The 27,681-nt window shown below is 39.2% G+C and overlaps 1 protein-coding gene across 3 annotated transcripts in view; it reads left to right on the top strand.

Moving 5' to 3' along the window:
• The window catches only part of INPP4B (inositol polyphosphate-4-phosphatase type II B), a 493,426-nt gene that overhangs the window by 422,553 nt on the left and 43,192 nt on the right, over nt 1-27,681 (top strand). For all 3 annotated transcript variants that reach the window (XM_027117065.1, XM_027117067.1, XM_027117064.1), the window contains one exon: nt 23,994-24,106. In XM_027117065.1, coding sequence (XP_026972866.1) covers nt 23,994-24,106 — 113 coding nt within the window. The remainder of the gene's footprint in view (nt 1-23,993; nt 24,107-27,681) is intronic.

The raw sequence follows: 27,681 nt of genomic DNA, 5'->3' as shown, positions 1-27,681 counted from the left end.
TGCAGAGTTTCTGCTGAAAGATCAGCTGTTAACCTTATGGGGATTCCCTTGTATGTTACTTGTTGTTTTTCCCTTGCTGCTTTGAATATTTTTTCTTTGTATTTAATTTTTGATTGTTTGATTAATATGTGTCTTGGCATGTTTCTCCTTGGATTTATCCTGTATGGGACTCCCTGCACTTCCTGGACTTATTTCCTTTCCCATATTAAGGAAGTTTTCAACTATAATCTCTGCAAATATTTTCTCAGTCCCTTTCTTTTTCTCTTTTTCTTCTGGGACCCGTATTATTCGAATGTTGGTGCATTTAATGTTGTCCCAGAGGACTCTGAGGCTGTCCTCAATTCTTTTCATTGTTTTTTCTTTATTCTGCTCTGTGGTAGTTATTTCCACTATTTTATCTTCCAGGTCACTTATCCGTTCTTCTGCCTCAGTTATTCTGCTATTGATTCCTTCTAGAGAATTTTTAATTTCATTTATTGTGTTGTTCATCATTGTTCGTTTGTTGTTCAGTTCTTCTAGGTCCTTGTCAAACGATTCTTGCATTTTCTCCATTCTGTTTCCAAGATTTTGAATCATCTTTACTATCATTATTCTGAATTCTTTTTCAGGTAGACTGCCTATTTCCTCTTCATTTGTTTGGTCTGGTGGGTTTTTACTTTGCTCCTCCATCTGCTGTGTTTCTCTGTCCTCTCATTTTGCTTAACTTACTGTGTTTGGGGTCTCCTTTTCACAGGCTGCAGGTTCGTAGTTACAGTTGCTTTTGGTGTCTGCCCCCAGTGGCTAAGGTTGGTTCAGTGTGTTGTGTAGGCTTCCTGGTGGAGGGTATTATTGCTTGTATTCTGGTGGATGAGGCTGATACTTTTCTTTCTGGTGGGCAGGACCACATCCGGCGGTGTGTTTTGGGGTGTCTGTGACCTTATTATGATTTTAGGCAGCCTCTTTGCTACTGGGTGGGGTTGTGTTCCTGTCTTGCTAGTTGTTTGGTATAGGGTGTCCAGCACTGTAGCTTGCTGGTCGTTGAGTGGAGCTGCGCCTTAGTGTTGAGATGGAGATCTCTGGGAGAGCTTTCGCTGTTTTATATTACATGGAGTCCGGAGGTCTCTGGTGGACCAATGTCCTGAACTCGGCTCTCCCACCTCAGAGGCACAGGCCTTACAGCCGGCCAGAGCACCAAGAACCTGTAGAAAACAGAAATTTTTTCTTTAATCTTTCTATTGGTCTTCCTTTTAGAAAACAAGCAGTTCAATGTCATTATGTGAAGGCCTCACTCTGGCTTCACCTAATAGGGTTCAAAGAGTACAGGTAATTTGAATCTGGTTCTTGTGTTCATCTTCTTTTCTTCACCCAGGCTTCCCACCATCCTTCTTTTCCTGGGAATTCCCTGGTGGTCCAGTGGTTAGGACTCCGAGCTTTCACTGCCAAGGGCACAGCATTGATCCCCGGTCAGGGAACTGTGATCCCACAAGCCATGGCAAGAAAAAATAAAATAAAATTACACCTGTTCCTGAAGACAAAGTGTCACTCCATGCTTCTGGGAAAGGCTCTCTCAGTGACTTGTTGGTGGATAATTTTCTTACAGTTACTTGTAATTTGGAAGTAATTCCCATAATTTTTATAAACAACTTGATTTCTCTTTATATGGGTCCTTTCCAAGTGAGGTCCCTGGACCAGCAGCATCCGTGTCACCTGGAAATCTGTTAGTAATGCACATTCTCAGGGCCCTCCACAGGTCTATTGAACTTGCCCTGTAATCTGTTTTAGTAAGCCTTCCAAGTCATTTCTGATCCATACTAATGTTTGAGAACAAATGCTGTGTCATCCTTACTCAAAACATACATTATATTAAAAAGTAGTTTGTTGGCAAAGTCTATGAAAGATATCAATACTACACATAAACAATTATACACCTAAAAAGAAATATGTATAAGTAATTGTTGAAGTATTTCTGATATATGAAATACAAAGTAATCCCTACATTCAAGTCATTGAAACTCTTCATGGGAATGTAAGTTTTAAAAATTGGAAGAACATGAGACCTCATATAAATTATTGCTAATTAAATATAGCTGTTTTAGAAATATATAAATATATCTCATGCTTGAAAACAGGATGTACTTTTGCATCAAATCAATTTTATTTCATTAGTTGAAATGAGTTGTCTTAACAGACTGAATTCTTCCTGATATTTTGTTTCCTGTTATGTCAACATATTTTTGAGACAACACTATCATAGATTTGGCACAGAATGAAGGTATGATGTGACTGTGGTTATTTTCCATAACAAAAGTCCAAACCGTATCTATGAAATTATACCAACATATGTAGGGTTTTTCCTCATGCAGAAATATTGTAACCTAAAGCACCACTGGGTTGCACTCCATTCAAGGAGGTACCTAAAAGCTTTATTAAGAGTAGGAATAAGGGTTAGGCTCTTTGTTAAGGAGGGAAAAACTACTATGTGGGATCATACTTATAATCCATATAATCTACTATTTTTCTTTCACAGTGAAGTCAAGGGATAATTTGTAGCAGTGTTAAAAGGCTGTTAACCCTCTAAATATATTCCTTTCACTTATTCATCCATTTTGGATGTCCTGTCCATTAATTTACTCACCCTGTTTTTTTTATGATTTATGATCTAGTCAAATTCTACATGTTTTAAATAAAAAATTTTCCGTTCTTCCCCAAATTTTTTTTTAAACTTAGGGATGTCCCCTACTTTTACAATACCAGGATATAATGAATAAATCATTTTAGCCTATATATTCACTCCCAATCAAATAGTTATCATCTTTCTGTTTATTCTTCTTATACATAGCTTTTATGGTCTAAAACATTTATTCTTCCCCAAATATTCTCTAATTCTGTTTAATATGTAGTAGATTCAATTGATAGTCTCAATTCAGCAGTCTACACACGTGGACTCCTTTTATCTAATACCTCTGTCGGCTTTACTGGGCACTCACCCCTTAGGAGTTAGTAATGGGGAGGGCAGTAAACTTAAAAGTTGCTAAACAACAGTACCTCATTTCCTTTCAGTGTGTTCAACATAGTCTGGTGATTTGTAGATTAATGTATTTGAAAATCTCAAGTTCATTTGGAAGAAATATTCAGTCAAATTCAAGTATTACTATCCTCCAACCCCATTTTCCTTGTATCTGCAGAAAGGTCATTAGTGGAAGGCTTGGTAGGTTGGAATGGCCTCTCTCTCTCTCTCTCTCTCCCTCTTTCCCTTTCGTGGAGGATTCATGGGATCTAGAGCTGAGAAGTACCTGTTACAGAGGAGGAACCCAAGAATGGGTGATCCCTTTCCTGTAAATCTTTGCTGAAAATTCTGAAGCAAGAAATATATAATGTCTGAAGTTGGTATCAAACAGAGCTATTGATGACTGGGAGGTCTGTTTGCCTGTCTGAGTACCGTGTGTTGTGGATTTCTCCCTTCACATCTTCTTGGCCTAGTGATGCAGCTTTCAGACAGTAGTTCTCGCTGCCCAGACTGTAAGGCACAATAAATCATCAGGAGCTACTTCCCCTCAGGCCCTGCCAGTGATATTCACTGGCCCCTTTGATCAACCAGCAAAACTCCCGTGGGGCAGGTGTGAGTGTTTCTCTCTCTTCTGGCTCTGATCTTCCAGATGGGTTTGATGATCTCAGAAATCTTTCAAGGCCCCTTTTGTACCCACCTAAAGCATTAAGAGACTTCAATGTTGGGTTAGCAAAATAAAATCAAATAAAGTACTGCTGTAAATCACTAGTGCAAACTGCTCTACAGTTTAGAGTCAGCATCGCATCTCATACATAATTCGGGGCTCCTGACCTTGGTGGATAAAACGCTTCTTTCTTTCCCCTTTAACTGACCAAGTGTCAATTTATACTCTCCAATCTCTCATTTCTCTTTGTGATAATAATGTCCTTCTCTTGTCCTTTTTCCAAAACAAAGGAGAAGGATATTTTCATACGGTTCTGTTGGTATGCTACCGTTTATTGGCTCCTATGTGAGTACTATAAGGGTGGGCTGTCTAGCATGTGAGCTAGGAAGGAAAATCAGGCAGCCTTTTGTGAGCTGTTATCAACTATCTCCACAATATTTGATATCCCTGTCTTACATATAATATTTCATCAACTGTAGCATAACAATCTCACACAAAATATTTTTTAGAAAAAATCTTAGGCTTGTGATGAGGGTAAATAAAATGTTGTCGTCATATTTCATCCTGCATTTTTTTTTTTTTTTTTGGCCATTGTTGCTGGAAGTCTCCCATTCAATTTAGCAGACATTGGTAGAGATCGTATTATGTGTAAAACTTTGTACCCATCGCTGTGGATGATGAAAGATGAATAAGATACAGTCTCTGCTTCTAATAGCTTACACTTCAATGACTCAGTGTGATCAAGGAATAATCTACCTTAACTCTAAATCTCTTTCCAGAATACTAGTTGCTATTCCGTAGTATTGATCCTTTCTGTGAATAATTTGGTTTTGTTTCTGTTGCTTTTGTTGTTCAAAAAGTGTTAGTTTCTCCTTGATCATTTTTGACATTCATTGTGTGGTGATGCATTGCCACAGATTTCACTTCTGCACTGGGAAAAGAAAAGTTTCTATGCATTCTTTCCATTCTTAGAAATAAGAGAATAGGGTAAGAAGCTAATATTTTATAGATAATTAATTTTAGAGGAATTGTTTAAATAATTTTCCATGTATTCCACATAGGAAATGAGAAAAAAATACATCATGGGGGAGATTATCCATAAGTATAGGGAAAGGAGGACTAAGGAACCCACAAAAAAATGGAGAAATGATTAGAGATTGAGGGTCATCGAACATCACTATAGCTAAATGAGAAGAATATCAACCACGAGAAGGTGACCAAGAATAACAAATGTGTTGATGAAGAAAGAAGCACGAGAATTAAAGAGAAGCTGTTAGATTCGGTGTTTAAGAGTATTTGATGACATTCGATGGAGTAGTTTTAATAAAAGCATGGGATGAAACCACATCAAAGGCATTCAAGGAGAGAACACGTGTTGTACAAGTAGAGAAACAGAGTGAAAGCCACGCCTTAAGAAAGTTAAAGTGAATACAAGCAGAGAAGTGAAAAAGTAGGCTAAAAGCAAATATCATGTACGAAGGTTTTTCGCCTTTGTTTTTCTTTAGTTTAGTTTCCAAAGAGAGAGCGAAATTATAAAGACAGATTGAAATTGCCAGATGGTGGCTAGGGGCTAAGCACGTACCCTTGACCCTGCCAAGAGGTTCTGGAGAGGAGTACAATGATGAGGCCCCTGGAACTAGCCAGAAAGCTGTGAGAGGCCCCGAGAGAGAGCAGAGGACAGGCCTCCCGTATGATGCAGAGCCAGAACCTTAGCTGAAAGGGAAAGGGTAGTATTCTGGCTTTTAGAAAAAGAAATCTGCCCTGCCTGGCTGAAGCCCTTTAACACCTGAAGAATTCCAACCAAAGGTCACAGTTAATTCTTTAAGATTGATGTTCTGAGCATAAAAAGTTTGAAAAGAGTCCAAAGAGTAGTTCTGGCTTGGTCTTCATACCCCTTCTGGTCCACCAATGTCGTCAGGTCTCCCATGGTCCTTTGATGGCTTCAGAGGAAAAAGCCTTGAAGAAAGATTTTGTTCACATCCACCACACTAACTTTCAAAATCAGATCAATCATGGTTTCCCTTGACATCTTATCAAATTCTTTTAATGTAATTAACTATAATTCACAAAATCTTTGCATGCATGCCATACACTCTGATGCACACTTTTGCTGAGCTAAGATTTAGTTAACAGGATGCAATTTATTTTTGTGCCCTTTGAATTTATATTTTCAGTTAACATTTTTTATTTTTAGTATTTTGATTTATCTGATCTCTCATTTAAAAATAGACCAAAGGAGCAAAGCTGGTGCAGTTAAAGATAAAATTAGAAAGAAAATTATAATAAAGATTAAAACTCAAAATAATGTGAAATATAAAAGAAGTTAACAGGACTCCACTGGGATAAGGAAAACCTTCAAATGAGAGGATTTCCCAGAAATAGATGAAAAAGAAAAGCTTGACTATGAATACAATGTTAAATATCTAAAACGGGCTTTTGTTAGATCAGAGAATGGATCAACTCATTCCTTATATCTAATACTTTGTCTTTTTAAAATATTGCCATTGAAAATTTAACCAGTTTTTCAAACTTAAGAGAGCTCTTTAGTAAATCAAGATAATCTTTCTAGAACAAGTATGTGGTAATACTTCCCTGAATGAAGTTATTGGATTTTGTTTCTAGAAGGAATGAAAAGACTGGAACTACCAAGATATCATTCATAATTGTACTTCATGTGAAATGAATTGACAAATTGATACACATCAGACTATTGCTGAGAAAGAACTAGTTACAACGTTTATAACACATATTGTGCTCTGGAAGAAATCAGCCCTAGGTCTTGGCAAACGTCTTTAACCTATCACACTGTTGGACTTTCCACACTGTTCGATGCCAGGGAGTGTGGGAGTGCAGTCACTGTCACATGCTAACAGGTATCTTGTGTTACAAATGGATAAAATCACCGAGGAGCAGCATGTAAATTAGTTCTTGGAATATTGAGCATATATCAGAGAAAAGAATTGCAACACATTAGCTCTGTTTATCAATGAAAATTAAGACTACTTAAATGGATATTCTCTTCAGTTAGTGGTTATTTTATGAGCTCTGTTGCAGACCAGAAAGTGTGCGATGAAATCAATACTGACAGCATCAGCTCCATGTGCCGCATAGATGGGCAATGCTCCGTAAACAAAGAACGCTGCCTCTGAATATTCAATCACTTACTGCTTATTTACCTACAGTTGGAGCCCACGTGTGTTGACACTCACAGCGTGGCTCGCTGCCACCATGATTTGAACATGTTGCTTTCACTTCGTAGAATAAGTTATGGTGGGTGTTTCTTGTCCCTGCTTTTCAGAGCCCTCTGTCCTTACACTACCACCTAAACTGAGCCTGGCTCCCCAGTCCTTAGTAGGCTCTGGAAATGACTTGAATTTATAAAGTAAGGAAATGAGGTAAGGCAAATATCTCAAAAGACATAAACACATGCGCAGACATATGATTGCACACACACACACAAACAGACACACACGCGCACAGGCACAACTTACTAAAAGTCGACAATCTGAGTGTTTCTGATTAGCATAGGGACTTTCTGATACAGGTTAACTGTTTCCCAGGTTTCAAAGTAAATTTCTAAATTATTACCTTTCTACCCACACGTGATAATACTAGATTTCCTCTGAAAGGTTCACATTCATACAGAGAGACCCTTTCTTAACATGAGGCCAGCCTCTCAACATTCACAGAACAGTGACATCAGAGGCTACGGTTTTATTCTGTCAACTGAGGTTCAGCTGTGGGTGACAAAAGGCACTGTTAGACCCTTCCCCCATCACTTGTCTCCCTTTTCCCAATATCTCTTTTATCTCTGCTGCCTTTCTACTGTCTGTAAACTTTGGGGGTGAGGTCAGGGTATGATTAACCTGCAGTAGGATCGGGTAAAGACAAGGTGTCTGAATTAGAAAGGATATGCTAGCCTAGACTGTCCTGTGGTAAACTGAAAAATAATGCCAAATTCTTAGCAGCCATAGTAGTTAGAACCCAGTCATGCAAATGAGCATTCTAGGAATTTCCTGCAGAGTATTGGCGATAAACATGAAGAAATTTGGGAGAAATTAACCAGGGCGATGTAGCCACCCAGCGCTTAGCAATAAGTAGCATGAAACTAGCAGTAGCTAACCCAGGTTCGGAAGAGACCTGAGTTGGATGTAGTGGCACCAGAGCACAAAAGCTGTCCTTCCCCCACCCCCATCTAGGTTCTTGGTGGGGACTGTCCAGCAGAAGCTGGGACCATGGACAGAGAAGTTGCCCTACAACCAATTCCAGAGACAGCGGAAGAAACAGAGAGATTGAGAGAGAAATATACTAGCTTCTGGCTTCTTCCTTGCATTTAATCTCCCTCTTAATCCTCATTGCCCAAACTTAATTGTAAATCAGAGGGCAGCAAGTAGCCCGGGAAATGAGGCTACCTGCGATCAAGAGCAGAATGGGGAAGGGTTCAGGTAGATATGAGAGCAAATCAGCGTTGACCAGCACAATTTACCCCTTTGCCACTCAGCACCTCTCCTCATTTTTTATCCATACGAGTCATTTCAGAGAAATCCGTATCTGGCTGTGGGGTCAGCAGTCTGTGTTTTGACAAGCCCCTTCCCAGGGAGTTCGCTGCACGATAAGATCTGAGAGCCACTAGCTTAGACTTGTCCGGTGTAGGTTTAGCTATCAAATTGTAAATCTGTGTTTTGCATTTCATTAGTACTCTAGACATGAATGTAAAAGGAAGCGAACATTTTTTAGAATAGTAAAACTGTACTATCTTTTATTTATTTGTTGTTTAACAAGCATTTATTGACCTGAGCGAAATGTGTATATAAGGCAACTAGCTGTAATCATGATTCTGTTCAATGTGAGATTACCTTGATTTATTATGTCAAGCGAAATCCATGTGTCTAAGTTTCCTAAGCACAAAGAATAATCTGAATACTATAGATTATTCTGGTATTTTTAACAATCTTAAGGATATAAAATGACAGAAGATATAAGAATTTTCTTAACACATGCCAATCCTTCCAATAGAACTATATATTACTATGACATAATTTATTTAGTAATAATTTCTGTTTTATGGACATCTCAACTTTGATACTATGTAGACATCCAGATAGACAAATGAAAAATCCTGTTAGTCATCCAAATATTTTGCTTAGTTTGTTTCAAACTATGTGTATTTGGAAACATTCAGATGGCTGAGGAATTTTTCACATGTTACCCATATGTTTGGCTTCGCATAGACATGTAAAAAGATGAGTAAAGGGGATTGTCAGTACACAGGAAGAATATGTTATCATGCAGGACTTCCTGAAAGTTGGAAATGTTCCCCAAAAAGCAGACAAAAGTGGAATTTGAAGGTTACTGTCTTTAATTTTTCTCCCCCCATTTTTCTAGTCAGCTGCTCTAGTCAGCCTTTGCCACATAACTTCACTGAAACTGGTTTTGTCAGGTTTTCTACCTGTCAAAGCCAATGCTCAGTTCTCTGTCCTCATCCTACTTGATCTAGTAATAGGTTTGAGATGGTTATTTTTTCCCTCTTTCATCACTGGTCTTCCAGGCCATCACCCTACTCTTCTGTGATTACTCCTGCCCCCCTGGCTGCTGCGTTTCAACCTCCATTACTGATTCCACATTATCTTTCTGACCTCTAAATGCTGAGGGTACCAGGATTTAGTCCATGGATGTCTACTCCGCTCCCTTGTTGAACGGCCTCATTGCTTTAAATACCATCCTTTAATTATCCACCTCCATACCTGCATCACCAGCCCATCTCTCTTCCCTAAATTTATATATCCTGCTCAACACCTCAAACTCTGTTCCTGATGTGCCCCTAAAAATTTATTCTTCCCACTATCTTCCCCATTTCGGTTTTTATCATTTCTAACTTCTTGTTGTTTCAGAAAAAAATGGGAGTCACCCTTGACTCTTCTCTTTTTTTCACACCCCATCAGAAGATTTCATTGGCTGTATTTTCGAAATGTATGTTCAGCTCTGTCCACCTGTATTGCTACCACTCTGTGCAAATCCTTGTTATTCTTGCTTCCAGATTATGACAAAACCTCCCCGTCTCTTTGTTTCCTCTCTCAACCTCACTCAGTAGTCTTTTTTGATCACTACCAAAAGTGACCTTTAAAAATGAAAATCGAATCAGGTCACTCTTCAAAATCTTCCAATAACCCCCTGTTTTTTATTGCAGAATAACAATCTAAATTGTTACAATGGCTTCTAAGCGTCCCCATAATCTGGCAAAAAAAATTGGATATTTTGACTCCACTCTCTTCTCTCTCTCTCTCTCTCTGTGTCTCTCCCTCTCCTTGTCCCTCCCTTCCTCCCTTGCTTCACTCTGTCCCACAATGACCTCTTGCTGTTTCTTAGGACTTTTCCATTGGCTGTTTCCTCTGCCTTAAATGCTTCCCCCCATAAGGATCACTTACCTCCTTTAAGTCGTTCTCCAAAGGTCACTTTCTCAGTAAGGCCTTTCTTGACCACCCTCTTTAAAATTGCAATCTCCGATGCCCTGGTCCCCCTCTCACTTTATTTTTTCTCCACAACATCTATCATGCACCTTGCTTGGTTATAACTCCCGATCAGAACATAAGCTTCATGAGGACAAGTCTCCTGTCTATTTGTTGACTTTATTTACCAATAAACAAAAGCATTGTCTGGCACATAGCTTATACTCCATAAATATTTGTTGAATGAATGGGATAGATGGGATCATTTGTTTAGTTGGATGTTTTGAAGAATCAGAGAACAATTGGATCTTGGAAATAATGTAATCTAAAGTATTCCAAAGAACACTCTTTCTGCTAATAATTGTTGGGCAATGAAAGAATTCTATAGTCAAATGATTTTGGAATTCACTTATCACACTGAAAGTTTTGAGAAGATCTATAGCATAGCCAGCAATCGTTCTATGTAAAGGATCAGAAAGTAAATAATTCAGATTTTGCAGGCCGCGTGATCTGTCACAACTTCTGGACTCTGCTACTGAAGTGCAAAATAAGCCGTTAACAATATGTAAATTAATGAACTTGGCTGAATTCTAATGCAACTGTATTTATAAAAACAGAATTGACTGGGTTTAGTTTGCAAGCCATAGTTTCCCAACCCTAATCTACACTGCCTATACTTTAATTTTGTTTAAAATAGCATTTTTATTACATTATAGGACCACCAAAAAAACCCTATAAAATATTCATTAGCATCTTGTTAAATAAGTGTTCCTCAGGTCATAGTTTAAGAAACACTGATCTAGTTTAACCCTATAATTTGTTATGAGGGGTTTGGGATCCAGGATAGATTTTGTTAAATTCACACATGCAGCTAGTGGGAGAACAGGGATATATCCTATATTTTCTGACTCCCAGTTAAGTGTTCTTTTCACTTTTATGCCGCAACTCTTCCATTGCTGTCTAAGGACTCTGATCTTCTAAATTTAAAATTTATTTTCAACTCATTGCAGAGAAACTCCGATGTACTTACCTGTTGAAATTTTTAATGTTGATGAAGATTAAGATAATTTTTTAATTTGATATGTCTTTTGAAGCACTCCTGTGTCTTTTTGAAAAGAAAAGTGATACTGAACAATACTGAATTTTAATTTTCTATGTGCACGTTGAACCACAGACATAGACTTTTAGTGTCCATTAACTTGTACTCTGAATCGCAGCAACAAATACAAACAACACTACAAGTAACAAAGGTAGACACATATACTCTCATACACACATACAAATGGCCACCTCCCTGTTCAACTCAGCATTTATCTCTGCATCTTCTGTGTTACTTCACTGCCCTCACAAATTAGATGTATCAACCCTATTCTCAAGTTTATGTGGGTAAAAACTCAGATTTCCAGCCTTTTAGTCATCCTTCCATTTTTCTATGTTCTTTCCTTCTCACTGAGGCTCTCCTTTCTTCAGACTTCATCACTCACTGAAGATTGGCCGGACTTCCAGTAAACCCGTCTAGTTAGTATGCACAGGATAGCATGAAAACAAAAGATATGAATTCAATTGAAAGTTCACTTAGGTGAATCATTTGATGCTCTGAGTGCCTCCATGTCATTATCAGCTAAATGAGAATAATTACTACATATGTACCTGTACTTCATCTACCATTATCTCACTAGAGAAAGGAAGTTATTATTTCCAGTGTCAGTTTCCTGATAAGTTGTCACACCACACTTACGAACATTAGCGAGATGGATAAGATAATGGTTGTATGTGCTTTGAGCCTCTCAAGAGAGTTCTGCTTCTCCTGTATACACACATTGATCCAGTTAAATTTGATTGTAAAACTCTTTCTTTTATTTTTTTAAGTCTTTATTGAATTTGTTACAATATTGCTACTGCTTTATGTTTTGGTTTTTTGCCCACGAGGCATGTGGGATCTTAGCTCCACAACCAGGGATCAAACCTGCACCCCCTGCATTGGCAAGTGAAGTCTTAACCACTGGACCACCAGGGAAGTCCTTCTGTAGTTTGAACTAACCTGCCTCTCTTCCCCATTCAACAGCCTCTTTCCTTCTCAGTCTTGTCTGTAACCCTTCAAATACCTACCTATATTAATCTTAATGATTTTTTTAACATAGTCTCTGCTTCTCTGATAATCTTTCAAAAAAAGCACATTTTTCTTTTTGGAACACCCACATAGAGATGAGCTCCTGAAATTGAAATTGGATAGGCAGCAGAGAGCAGTGGCGTGAAGCGAGATCTTAGTTCCCTGCCCAGGAATTGGACCTGGGTAACCTGGATGGAAACCAGCAATCCTAGCCACTAGTCCACCAGGGGCTAGAGGCTAGGAACAAGGTTCCCCTGGCTCTTACCGCCATTGAGAAATGCATTTCTCAAGGAAGCAAAACTGTAGAAACAGGTACAAAGTTTATTATTAGAGACATGGTACAACAAATGGGAGAGCACACAGAGAAAGTTTGCTTAGTTAAGACAGAAGCGAGGCAGAGATACACACCAGGAGAGAAAAGCTGTGGGCATCCCCCCTAATGAGGAGGAATGCAGTAAAGAGGTGGTTAAATCATTTCTATAGGGCAGTTCTTCTGGGTCTTCGTTCACCTTTGGCCAATTATCTGTTTTTTTTTTCCACACCTGACCTGCCCTAGGACCTCCCCAACACGTGTGCACAACTTTTTTCACAGATGGATTCCAGCCCACAGGCCTATGGGGGGCCTGGGCATCACCTGTTTTGGGGTGGTGCCCCCTCCTTTCTGACCCCCGAGAAGCCTCCAAGGTGCAGTGTCTCCCTTTGCCCCAAGGATGGGAAACACGTGACCTCTTCATCTTTTACTCAAACAGGGTTTAGCCCCTGTCTGTCCCTGCCATGACTGTTATCTTAAAGTGTCCACAGGAAACAAAGTCCAGCCATTTACGCTGTTCCTGTTGTAATTTCTATCTCAAAGTGCAAGCAGGAGACAGGTTGTAAATATCTAGCCTAGAGCCCACCTGTTTCCTTCCTCAGGAAGTGTAAACAGGAAGCTAGTTGTAAATTCCCAGCCTGGAGCCCATCTACCTCCTGCCTAACAAAGTCATCACTCTTTGGAACTGGCCCGCACAGTGAGGAATAAGGTGGATATTAGAAATCTTAGGACTCATCTTCCCTTTTGGAAATAAATATCTAAATTTGACCTGAATTAATACCTATGAATAATATGGTATAATACCTATGAATAATACCTATGAATAATAATAATAATAATAATATGGTATAATACCTATGAATAATACCTATGAATAATACCTGTGAATAATACCTATGAATTCAGTTTCAGGATAGTACCGCATCCAGTAAACAGCCCAACAATTAAAAGTAACTAAAAATTAGTTCCAACTTTCAATTAAACATCAAAGAGGAGACAACTGACAACTCATTATTTTACTTTTTAAATCCTTTTTTCCAAATGTTTAAGTCACTCATCGATTGAGCACATCACTCTCCCAGACAGTCACTATTTACTTACCATTCCGCCTTTCCCAAAACCATGAGTGCAAGGCCTTCTGTTTCATTCCAGTCCACCTCCCCATCCACCTTTCTTTCTTCATGCTTCCACTTCTGCAGAACAAAACTCCAGATAAAGCACAACTCTTCTCTGAAGTCAGGTAAGGGGGAAAAATTGAAGACTCAAAGATAAAATTATCTTTATCAGACACATCAGAAAAGGGAAATATGGCAACACACGTAGATTAATACATTTTGTTGCTATCAACAAATTATAAATGTCTGAGAATCCTAGATGATCAAACTGGAGGTCACTTAAAGCCAATAAAAGGAGCTGTATGAATGGAAAAAAAGGTAGGCCGTATAATCTTAATACCCCCTTTCTCTTCATTTTGGAGTCTTCTAAAGCAGCTTTAGTTCCATAATCATCTTCCTCTATTTTACCTCATTTATAACTTTTTAAATACCTCAGGAGTTATTTATTTTATTCTATATAGTATGAAGCATTAAAGATCTCATTCTTTTTTTAAGTTTTATTTTGTATTGGAGCATAGTTGATTAACAAAGTTGTGTTAATGTACGGCAGAGTGATTCAGTTACACATATACATGTATCTATTCTTTTTCAAATTCTTTTCCCATTTAGGTTATTACAGAATATTGAGCAACATGTTGGTTATCTGTTTTAAATACAGCAGTATGTACATATCAGTTCCAAACTCCCAATCTGTCCCAAGCCCCCAAGCCTTCCCCGCTGATAACCATAAGTTCTTTTTTTTTTTTAAGATTTTTTTTTGATGTGGACCATTGTTTTTCAGTCTTTTATTGAATTTGTTACAATATTGCTTCTGTTTTATATTTCGGATTTTTGGCCGCGAGGCATGTGGGGTCTTAGCTCCCCAACCAGGGATTGAACCCGCACCCCCTGCACTGGAAGGCGAAGTCTTAACCACTGGACTGCCAGGGAAGTCCCCGGTAGCCAGAAGTTCTTTCTCTAAGTCTGTGAGTCTGTTTCAAGATCTCATTCTTACTTGCCTCCAAGAGCCTAAAGAGGTAATCCAGAGACCATTGGAGAAAAGCCCATTCTTCTCAACTGTCTCCCCTTTTCTTTGGCCATTATTCTGGCAGTTTTGGAGTCAGTTCCTTCTGCATTATCAAAAAAAGGAGGGCCATGGAAGAAGTGAACCCTTCTTCTTTGGAGAAGGCCTTATTATATGTCTCCCTCTCTGGCCTGCCATTTGACCTTGGTATATTTCACAGGCTGCCTGGCTCTTACATGGGCAGGGAGGTGAGGTGCTGGAATTACCCCCCAAAGCTGCTTCCCTCTCAGTCCTAAACTTTGAGAAATCTATTCTTGCTTTGGTCCTCAGACTTTTGTGCGTAGTGTGTGCTCTCAACAGGTATTTTCTTGCTGTTGCTCTAAAATGCAAGAGCTTAGAAATTGAGCTGGAAGGAAAAAAGGGGACCATCCAACTCCCCTCAGTGCTAAGGACCCAGGCCACTTAAAAGCAGGCAAAAAATAATCCAAGCAGTACAACCAGGCTAACAGGAAGACTGACCTGGGGGTTTGTATAAGGCCTCTTTCATACTCAAATTTTCTATTTTCTGTTAATAAAAATATCTCAGTATCTTGAGAGCAGAACTTAAATTTTTGAGAGTCATCTGCCTGCAATCCATCTCCCGACCTTTGACATACTCTAATTGTTTGGAGATTCTGAAATTAAATAATGAATGATTTCTTTGAAAAAATGAAAATAGGAAAAAATATTAATGGGTTGTAATTCTACTCTTCTCCCTACACACCAAGTCCCATGGCCTTCAATGTGCAATAGTGAGTGAGGAAATTCTAAACAAATTGTTAACACTTTACTTTTAATGTATTTTGACAGTTAGTTCTAAAGTTCATCTTTTCCTTTGCTATGGGTGATGCAACCTTGAAATTTATTTAAGAGGAAACAGTGAAAATGTACAGGCCAAAAATATTTTTCAGCTCTGATCAGGTTGGGAATTTGATATTTGATTTCTGATACTGCCTTTTTTGCAAATTGTAAATCAGATTTAAGTAAAGCTGGTATCAGTGGGGCTTTTTCTTTTATAATTTTCAAGATTTTACAGCCTCTGAAAGAGCATAATTTCCAATTTTAAGACATCTCAATGGCTTTCACCTAATTGCATTTGTTTGTTTGTTAGTGCATTTAACTATAATTGTTTCAGAATTAATTATAGAAAAGATTTGATATTACAGAATGTAGTACTAACCAGAGTGGACTGTGAAAACTTTGTTCTTCATATGTTCATTTTATCATACTTAGAAGAACAGGTCCTTCACGTTTGTTTTTTTTTACTGTAGTTGTTCTGGTAATTTATTGCTAGGTAACAAATTATCCCATGTTTACTGATATAAAATAAGAATCATTTTATTTATGCTCACAGATTCTGTGGGTTAGTTATTCAGACAGGAAAGGTGGGGAAGTTTGTCTCCACTCCAAGATATCTGGGACCTCAGTTGGAAAGAAGAATGGCTGGTATCCCTTAAGTGACTGGGAACTGGAGTCATCGGCCGGCTTCTGCACTCACATTCTGACCACTGGGCTAGGATGACTCAAAGGCTGGGCTCAGCTAAAACTGTTGACCGGAGTACCTAAATAGGACCCTCCATGTGACTTGGGCTTCTCTGAGCCTAGTACATGGGTTCTTATAGGGAATATCCCAAAAGAGGGAATACAGACAGTAAAGTTCCAAGAGAATAAGGCAGAAGCTTCATAGTCATTTATGACCTGGCATCCAAAGTCACGTAGCATCACATCTGCCATTAATCAACATGGTCACAAGCCCACCTAGCTTCCAGATGAAGGTACAAAGACTCCACCTTCTTTATAGAAGGAGCGTCAAAGAACGTGGGGCTATGTTTTAAAACCATCACTGTAGAATGGACTTGTAGACACGATGCAGGGGAAGAGGAGGCTGGGACGAATTGAGAGAGTAGCACTGACACATCTACACTACCATGTGGAAAATAGATAGTTAGTGGGAAGCCACTGTATAGCACAGGGAGATCATCTCGGTGCTTTGTGATGACCTAGAGGCATGGGATGGGGAGGGTGAGAGGGAGGCTCTAGAGGGAGGGGATATATGTATACATATAGTTGATTCACTCGGTGTACAGCAGAAGCTAACACAACATTGTAAAACAATTATAATCCAATAAAGATGTAAAAAAATCATAAAAAAAGAAGTGATTAATGGGATGCTTTCCATAAGTACTCTTCCTTATTTGTGATTCCTCACCTCTAGAGCAACAGTACACATTTGCAATATTGCTGATCAGTGTTAAAAATGCCTGTATAACCAGGTGTTTACCTTAGAATGCTTTTGGTCGCAAGTGACAGAAACCCTGACTCAAACTGGCATCAATTAACAAAATTGAAAATTTCAGCAGTAAGACAGGCAACCAGTTAAGAGAGGGTTGGTTTAGTGGCTTAGCAGTACTGAAAAGACACTTCTCTGCCTTATTTCATGACTCTTAGTGTTGACTTTATCCTACATCTAGTTCCTTCCTGAAGAAAGTCTTGCTGGCGTGAGCAGTTATTCCCATGCTCAACTGTATGCTCAAGCAAAGAGATAAAGAGAGCTTTCCTCCCCTTCTACTTTACAGAGTCCTGAGCCTCACTCAGCTGGAACAGCATAGGTCACTTACATAACCCTGAAACAATTTCTGAGGTCAAAGTCAAGTTCTGATTGGCTTAGATTTACCTGCTCATCCCTGAACTATTCCTGATTTCAAAGGGAGTGGAATTATACCACTTGACTTCATCATGGGGGTGTGATTGATCCCTGTAAATGTTGTGCCTGTTCCCCACTGGGAAATAGGTGGAATAGGTGAGGGGAAGGCGGCTGTGATTTCTATTTCATCTTGGAACATTCTCTGACAACATAAAATCATTTGACCATGAAGTGACGGAGCTATTGCCTTGGCCTCATTAGCATCATAGTTCAATGAGCCGAGAGTTCACGGTCCCATTCCTGTTCACTGGTCAGCACCCTGCCTTCGAGTCAAGCCAATGTCATATTTAGAGCTGCCGTTGTTAAAGAAATCCCATTTGACAAAACAAGGAAAAAATAGCTACTACAAAGTGACTCTGAACTTGGCTGTTCTCTCCCAGCAAGGAGTGGTGGGAGAACAGTCACTGGCTTTCTGAATGTTTGGGATCATGTGTGTGCACCTGTGTCTGTATGAGAGAATATTTCTTACTTTGGATAAATTCGGACTTTTGCCTGAGAAAGTAGGCTTTCTATCTGAGGCTATGAACTCTTCTTAAGAACTATGAATGTCTTCCTCTGTTTTTCAGAGGTGACACAGAACTGAATAATGTAGACTCTTCTGCCAAGACTTTTTTTTTTTTTTTTTTTTTTGCGGTACCCGGGCCTCTCACTGTTGTGGCCTCTCCCGTTGCGGAGCACAGGCTCCGGACGCGCAGGCTCAGCGGCCATGGCTCACGGGCCCAGCTGCTCCGCGGCATGCGGGATCTTCCCGGACCGGGGCACGAACCCGCGTCCCCTGCATCGGCAGGCGGACTCTCAACCACTGCGCCACCAGGGAAGCCCTCTGCCAAGACTTTTATTCATGGTTTTCCACTACAGCATGACAGGGTTATTGTCCTCACTTTGCTGTTGAGAAAATAGGGACAGAGGGTTAAGCAGCTTGCTATGACCACATGTCGAAGCAGGGACGGAGTTAGCATTAGTAATCATTTTCCTGAGCCTGGAAATCATTTCACCCCTTCTCCCCATGGCACGCTTTTTAGAAGGAAGTCAATTGATGTTCTTAAAATTTTCAAGCCACTGTTTCTATTTCTGTAATGATAAAACTTCGTTTATTCAGTCCATCACTATGACTGCTGCCACTTTTTTTTCAGCCTGACAAAAGTCCTGCAGGCCACAGAAATTCAGCTCTGGATCTGGAAAGAGCTCTGAGCCTGGAATCTTGGCTCAGTGCTTTCTTTAAAAAGAATTATGAAAGTTCCAAACGGAGAAAGAGAACAGGTCATAAAATAGAAGCACTTTGGAACCCATCACCCAGTCTCAGAAATGTTGTGAGAAACAAATATTTGTAGACATAATGGAAACCCCCTTTGTACGCTTTTTGGTTCCCACCCCTCACCTTCCCTTCTCTGAGAAAATCAGTATCCTGAATTTGGCATTTTACGTTCTCATACATATTTTTCCTCTGTATGTGTGTATCCATAAAAAATATGGCAAAGGTTTGCACATTCAACTTTATATTATTGCTGTTATCTTGTATGAATCATTTTTTTTTGCTCAACATAGTTTTTAGTATATATCCATGCTCATACATCTAGCATGTTTATTCATTTTACCTATTATATAATATTCCATGTCATAAATATATATACATATGTATGACAGATTATCATCATTTAGATTTTTGCTGCTGTTTAATATCATAAGCAGTAATGCACTGTATATTCTTATACCTTTTACCTTCTGATTACTTTCATGAACCCCACTGGAAAAAAAGAATACTTTTATGGAGATAAGCATAGAGATTCAATTGCTCAATTCAATTCAGTTCAATTCAGTCCTAGGGTAATGCAGGAGTGAGTACCAGAAGCAAGACTTATTGCCATATTTACATTTGAAGAAACTCATTCTATATCTAAAACAGTTACTGAGCAGAACCTTACGGGGCCTTCCCAGGAGACTCCTCCCCCATATCTTCTGCTTTATCTCCCCTCTGAAGTACCCAGATAACAGTATTGATGCACATTTCCTGAGTTGTTTTACAAATGCTAAAACCACCACCAAATGGAAGAAGTTACCTACTTGATGACCGTGAGCATGTAGCCCCCAGACCTACCAGCACCTAAGGGTTGATAATGTTAACCCCTGTGACACTGCCCTGTTACATCACCATCAGCCAATCAGAGAATTGTGCACGAGCTGATCACATACCCTGGGACTCCACTCCCTCACCTTGTCTTTAAAAATGCTTTGCTGAAGTCCATCAGGGAGTTCGGGCTTTTTGAGCACTAGGTAACCAGGACTCCTTGCTTGTTACCCTGCGGTAAACACTGCACTTTCCTTCACTGCAACCCGGTGTCAGTAGATTAGCTTTACTGCTCATGGGTGGGCAGACCCAAGTTTGGTTCAGTAACAAAACCAATCCATGTTCTGTGTATACCGTGATTTACAGTTGCTATATCAGGATCTATCATTATATCTTGAAATCTCACCTATTTAGTCATTACTAATGCTACTTCTTTCCAGATCCAGACCTGAATTTCTGTGGCCTGCAGGACTTTTGTCAGGCTGAAAAAAAGTGGCAGCAGTCATAGTGATGGACTGAATAAACGAAGTTTTATCATTACAGAAATAGAAACGGTGGCTTGAAAATTTTAAGAACATCAATTGACTTCCTTCTAAAAAGCATGCCATGGGGAGAAGGGGTGAAATTTCTATGGGACATCATTTCTGTGGATTTGAAAGCACTATCTTTATGTAGATAAAAATGAGCAAAGGATGGCCATTTGTTTGACTTATTTTAGGAACATTGTAGTCTGTTTAAAATGGCTGATTTAAAAATCTCCATGTCAACTATGAAACTAAATTATTTTGAAATATTATTATGCTTTGTTCTGAATCCTCAGAATTCTGAAGAAGCTGGTCCATTGTGTTAATACTGGAATTATTTTTTGGATCAGCAGCCAACCGTGAAGACACTGATACAGATTTGAGGGAAATTACTGGCATAGGACTTGGGAGACTGGATTTTTTTTTTTTTTTTTTTGTGGTACGCGGGCCTCTCGCTGTTGTGGCCTCTCCCGTTGCAGAGCACAGGCTCTGGACGTGCAGGCTCAGCGGCCATGGCTCACGGGCCCAGCCGCTCCGCGGCACGTGGGATCTTCCTGGACCGGGGCACGAACCCGTGTCCCCTGCATCAGCAGGCGGATTCTCAACCACTGCGCCACCAGAGAAGCCCCTTAAGAGACTGGATTTTTGACTTGACCGTCTGACTATGAACCTTGTGAAAAAGTCACCTAAGCATCTTGGACATGAGGTTGCCCTAGATCAGTGCTTTGCAAGTTTTTTATGTTGACCATATACAGGTGTTTAATCAATTTAGTGGGTTGGGGCCAACATTCAAACGAAAGCAACATGGAATAGAACAAAATATATTCAGGGTGCAGTGAATGCACTAAGGGTAAATATTATTTCATAAAATTTTTGTTACAAAGGGATGAGTGTGCATAACTGCTATGGGACATTGTATAAAGTAAAATTCTTCTTCTGTATTGCTTTTAAAATTATTTGAAAGTCATTTTTACCAGGTGATTTAAAAAACAATCTCGGGGACTTCTCAGATATGGTTATGTCCATAATTAAAATTCACCAGGTGCTCTCATTTTTAGGAGGAAGCCCAGATATCCCAAAATATCAGAATAGACTCTTTATAATTCTTGCCTCTAGGACTGTGCCCTCCAAGGACATGGTGAACCACAAGCTTCCTGTTTCCATAGTACTGCCTCATATGTCCATGCCTTTGTTGACATTTTTCTCTTGGCCTCAAATACTCTCTGTAGACACAAAGCATTACCTTTACTAGAAACCTTTCCATACTCAACTATTCTTCATTGAATTGGCCACTCCTTTTCTTAGGTCCCTATTATCATTTTTACTGTCTTGCGTCATAGCCCACAGTACACTTGACCGCAGTTAATAATGGTGTAAAAAATCTATCCCACCCTACCAGACCATGGAAATTTGGAGGTCAGGTCTTTGTATCATAAGAACTTGGGTGTTTTTTTTCCTTTTCTTATACATATGTACTCTGTTCTCCCTTGCTCTTAAAATAACTGCATTATTTTAAAACAATATATATTTATTGTGTCTCAAATGACATAAAAAGGCAGTTGAGGAAGGGATAGATTGGGAGTTTTGGATTGACATGTACACACTGTTATATTTAAAATAGATAACCAACAAGGACCTACTGTATAGCACAGGGAACTCTGCTCAGTATTTTGTAATACCTAAATGGGGAACGAATTTGAAAAAGAAGAGATACACATATATGTATAACTGCATTACTTTGCTGTATACCTGAAACCAACACGACATTGTTAATCAACTATACTCCAATAGTAAATAAAAAATTATTTAAAAGGCAGTTGAAAAATCACCCTCAATCCCATAACCCGAAGAGGAGCACTGTTAGTATCTAAACCGATGTCTTGCTCTGCCTGCATTCACATAGAGAGAGAGGTAAGCATGCACACAAGTGCAGGCACACACACGCAATGTTACACCAATAAATTCATTTATTAATATGACCAGTTTTTCCTTTCAACAATGTCAAGGACACTTTCTCTGTCAACGATATACCTGTACACAATTTTAAATAGCTGCTTGTTATTCTAAGTCATGGATTGTTTTTGGTTTTGTTTTGGTTGCCATTTATCAACGTTAAGGGCAGTGATGGCAGATCTGACTTATTCCTTGTGTGCTAAAAGTATCAGTTAGAAGGCACCGTTATTGTCCTTACTTTCTTCAATTAGCTGTAGAGTCCTGAGCTGGCTTTGCAGCTCTCTTCAAGGCATTCTACATTATGCCTCCTTCCCTTATCCTTGGGCTGTGTCCTGTTAAAATCTCTGTGTATCAGAGTCTCCTACCTAGCGAGGCAATGTCTTTAGGGAAAGCTTCTCTTTCTTAAGAGAATCATTGGGACTTCCCTGGTAGTCAAGTGCTTAAGGCTTCACGCTTCCAATGGAGGGGGCACGGGTTCGATCCCTGGTCGGGGGACTAAGATCCTACATGGTGCGCAGTGTGGCCAAAAAATTTTTAAAAAAAAATCGTCTCTAGTTACATGGTAAAAATTTGACATTTAACAGTTTTCCCATTTAGGAACTAATAAAGTAGAATCATGCATATATTTATATGAATATTTTGAATCTCATCTCCCTAAAACAAGGTATGAATCTGGATTGTACCTGACCTTCCTCTATTCTGTGGACAGGAAATTCAAGATGATATATAATTGTTTTCAATGCTCAGTGCCATTTTACCAACCACTTCCATTCTTTGGTAGATATAGATTGCTAGTACAGTTCATTAGGATATTTCCTCTACTCTCTAGAGCTAAAGTTAAGAGCTACTCAGATATATTATTCTAATAAAATGAAACATCTGGTACAGTTTTGGAAAGTGCCAAGCTTCATTATGATGAAAGCTTATTTGTGTCATTTTTATGTGTGTGTGTGATCTGACTCAGGAACAGATCATCTGTTTCTTCAGTGTAACTGGATAGCCTACGTATAGTCCATGTTGTTCTTATGTATTTTCTCCTGTTTTTAGCCTCAATTAAAGCTCTCGGGAGTTCTTCATCCGTCAGTTTGTGGCTTACACAGTAGAGTGTATTTTCATACCGTACGGTACTAACCCAACCACTCTCTTAGACTTTTTGTTTCCATCTCTATATTCTAATCTTGAATCCTATCTTACTGAGTCTCAGGAATACTGGTGTCATAGTGTGCATTGCCTTAGGTTTTTGTTTTTTTTTGTTTTTCTGTTTTTTTTTGCGGTACGCGGGCCTCTCACTGTTGCGGCCTCTCCCGTTGCGGAGCACAGGGTCCGGCCGCACAGGCTCAGCAGCCACGGCTCACGGGCCCAGCCGCTCCGCGGCATGTGGGATCTTCCTGGACCGGGGCACGAACCCGTGTCCCCTGCATCGGCAGGCGGACTCTCAACCACTGCGCCACCAGGGAAGCCCTGGAGATATTTTTGATGGTCACAATGGGAAGGATACTACTGGCTCCTAAAAGGTAGAGGTCAGGGATGCTGCTTAACATCCCACAATGCAGAATATAGGCCCACTCCCTACAACCAAGTGTTAGCCAGTCCAGAATATCAATATTGCCTAGTTTGAGGAATCTTTCTGTGTAGAAACTGACTTCATGGATTTTGGTTGAACTTTCCAATTCCACCTCTGAGATGTTCAGTTTGATATAGTCTCATGATTCAGACTAGCTGCTCAGTAGCCAAAAATGGAAGGTTGTATCTCATGTTTCATCCATATCCTCTACTTTGGTTGAAGTGAGGCAGCCTTTGTTATTAAAAACAGTTCCCTTCTTGGTGAGTGTTGTATCACCCATTGACATTACCCCAGTTACACACAATAGGGAATGAGGGAAACTGAGGCATATTTCTAAGTAAAGAATAAAACCGGAAGGATTAATAAGTATGATTATCCTCAGATACTCTCTACTCCAAATGGCATTTGTTGTTATGGAAATTACATTTGCAAATATATTAAGGAAAACTCCATGGGCAGCTTAATACTAATACGGTTTCCTTTTTTTTCCCCTCCTTTTTTGTTTTTCAGACATTTCACATTTTCAAGAACAAAATGATTTAAAAGGATTACTAGAAAATCTCCAGCAAAATATTCAAGCCAAAAAGAGAAAGAATGTAGAAATCATGTGGCTGGCTGCAACGGTAGGCACTCTCCTGTCAAATGGTATTCCCTGTCACCGTGATGATCAGCAAGTGTTATCGGGTATCTGCTATGTAGGGTCCAGCCTCTGCACTTTGGGCTACCAGATGTCATTCTCCATTATCCAGGAGATTAGGCATCTAGTCTATCAATACACAAAAACACAAGATAGAAGAAGATGTATTCAATGAGAAAAAATCTTACTCATTGGCTTTTCTTATAAATTTGGGATGTGTTTGAGGTTAAAATCAAGTGTCTGTGATTTTCTTGATACTGCGTGTTGCAATGTCAATAGCCCGTGTCAGTCAGGGTTTTGAAGTGCTGCTCTAGAGACATATGGTTTCAACAGAAAGTGGTTATCAGATCTCTGACTCACAGCCTCAGTGAGGCTTCTGGACATATTGTTTTGTTAATGAGCTTGGAAATGCATTTGTCAATTTAGATATTGGCATAGAATTTATTACTGATGTATTGCTCTTAGGGTAATGAGCTATATTTTGTATGCTTCCTTCTCATTTAATGGCAACCTCAGGGTAGAAGATCTGCCTGCTTCCCCACCCCCCCAGGTTTCTACAAGGTTGAGGGAGAAAATCATGCCTATAATTTTGAAGCTCTTATCTGGCAACCGCTCAGGTATAGCTCATATGAGTTTTGTTAAACATTCAGACCCAGAGATCCTTTCACTAGGAAGGGATCTTTTCATCAGGAAAGGCACACATTGGAGATCTTTTTGATGAACGCCATGTTTGAACTTACTGCACAGGATTGCTCGTGTAATTTGGAGTTGAGTGTAATAGATCTTCTCACATGTGCTATTCATTCTCTATCAATAGCATTTGAGACAAAGCCTTTCCCCCTACTGCCAGCGCTTCAATTATAATCTAATATTACTTACTCTCTTCTGGGAAAAAGGAATGGATAATTTACCATGAGCCTACATAAAATAATTTACCAAAAGCAAGGCAGAGGAAAGCTGCTCTAGTTTCCCTTCATGCCCTCTTGGAGCCCCAGGGAAGAACATCAAAGGTAACAATATGAAACGTTGCTTTCAGGCAGCTCATTTACACTGGTCCCATTTAGCATCATACTACATTACATGAAGGTTGTTTTTAATAGTTCTTTCTCCTGTGTCTGCTCTATATACCTTCAAAGACTACTGTGGTTGCTAATTCTCACGAAAATTTCACAAAGACAGGTCGTAAGTTATTTTTGCTATATTACTAATGACATGATAGCACAAAAGTACTTTGATCGTTGCCCAAGGCCGTCTGACAACTTAGGAACATATACATATGTCATTATGCACATATCATGCAGTCACGTAAATTGACAAATGAAGGATGCACAGGTAGAACCACAAATGAATATTTTCTCTAGTACATGTAGTTTTCTCATTTGAATATATTAAAAAAATTCCCATAAATCCTACGTTTCTGAATTTTTTTTGAAATGTATATACCAACCAAATACGGCTTACTCACAACTTACCATTGAATTCATGAATGGGTGATTACTTGCCTTGATAAATATACAGCACCCATAGTGTGCAAATTTGGCATTCTGTAGGAATATTGACTTTATTATTAATAACATGTCTATAGGGTGATACATGAGTTTCAATATCCTCTTTGTAAACTAGAGACCTTGGTATTACTCTTAAAGAAATATAGAAATTCCCTTTTACATTTTCCAAAAAGTTTTAATTTCTGTCTCTGTTTTATTATCCTCTCTTCTTTAAAACGATTAATGAAATACTGCTTTTGTTAATGTTTTACATTCTAATTGAAAAATGTAAAGCTATTTGGTTTTATCTTGAATGAATTTTGAAAAATGAAAATTTAAAAATACCAAATACCAAATTAAGCTAATGTTAAATTAAGCTCATACAGTTCAAAAGAGTTGTGAAATACAGAAACCAAGACCCAACCTGTCTGCTTTGATGGAATTGCCCCAGCTTCTTTTTTTTTTAATAAATTTATTTATTTTATTATTTTATTTTATTTTTGGCTGCATTGGGTCTTCATTGCTGCGCGTGGGCTTTTCTCTGGTTGCGGCGAGTGGGGACTACTCTCCGTTGCAGTGCGCGGGCTTCTCATCATGGTGGCTTCTCTTGTTGCGGAGCACAGGCTCTAGGTGCATAGGCTTCAGTAGTTGTGGCACGTGGGCTCAGTAGTTGTGGCTCAAGGCTCAGTAGTTGTGGCTCGTGGGCTCTAGAGCACAGGCTCAGTAGTTGTGGCACACAGGCTTAGTTGCTCCACGGCATGTGGTATCTTCCCAGACCAGGGATTGAACCCGTGTCCCCTGCATTGGCAGGCGGATTCCTGACCACTGCGCCATCAGGGAAGGCCGCCCAGATTCCTCTTGATTTTAAATTTGTAACATGAAGTATCCTTAGTAGGATAGTTGCATACAATTGTGACAATGCATTTTAAAGAATATTCATTCTTTTTAAAACTCACCTCTCATAAGTGACCATTGAGGTCTGTATTTTGTTACTATAAATATAGTCAAACCTTTGTTATTTTATATTAAAATTTTTGAAATACAATTTATTTAAATGCGTTAGTGTTTTCTACAAGAAAAAAAAAAAGATTACATGTTGAAATCATGCTGTCACGTTTCTCTAGTCACTTACATTGGAGATAGTGAGAAAGTACCTAAGGGCTAATAAGGACTTGTAACTCCTAAGCTAAGTATCAGAATCACAATTAAATCATGATAAAAACCCTTGATAAACTGTATTATTATATCCTCTCTTCAAAGCAGGCAACTGTTAAGGCCTCCTCAATGGCAGATAGTAAAGCAGGCCTGTATCTCATCAGAGTAGATGTATCTTAAGTGCATGTTGACGAACATTGTTGATGCCTTACCATGGACTAGGGAAGAGAATAGAATGGAGTGATTCACCTGTTAACCGTAAAGCAATGAGACCATAAATTATTGCTACTTACAGATTCTTCTCCTGGCTTACATCAGAATAACAACAAGAAAGAATTATAGAGAGAAACAGAACAGGACAGAAGTTAAAGACTTGGTCCTTGTTAGGTCGACTTATACCAGCATCCTGGCTCTGCTCTGTTGTGCATAAGACACCTTACCTATCTACACCTCAATTTCCTCATCTGTAAAATGAGATTACTATACCTTTCTCCAGGGTTCATGTGCAGTTAAATTAAAAGAGCAAAATCTATATGAAATTTATTAGCATTGTACCGGGTGCACAGTAGATATGCAATTACAGTGGCCATTTTTGGTGTCCTTATTCTTACTGGTTGCATTGATGAGTGGTTTCCTTATCGGTTTCACTTGGCACCATGTGGATGTTTGAAATCTCGTAACATCCAGCAGGGATTAGTAAAGGTTATTTTAAATATATAGTAAGAAGGTATTAGCTGTGTAAGATTCAAATCAAGTGGCTGATCCAGGAAATACAGATTATTTTTTTCCCCTTCACTATTAAGATATTGCTTCTGAGCTGTGATTATCATTATCCCCTGCAGCTTAGATGCCCTCTCAGAGAGCCTTGCTGCCTCTGCTGGATATTTACCATCTTATATGCCTTCAGCAGCCCCACACC

This window comes from Aethalodelphis obliquidens, unplaced genomic scaffold (assembly GCF_003676395.1).
Source record: "Aethalodelphis obliquidens isolate GAN/ISIS:26980383/991018 unplaced genomic scaffold, ASM367639v1 scaffold17, whole genome shotgun sequence".
NCBI lineage: Eukaryota > Metazoa > Chordata > Mammalia > Artiodactyla > Delphinidae > Aethalodelphis > Aethalodelphis obliquidens.
The sequence above is the reverse complement of the archived record's forward strand: the minus strand, read 5'-3'. Positions and strand labels throughout refer to the sequence as shown.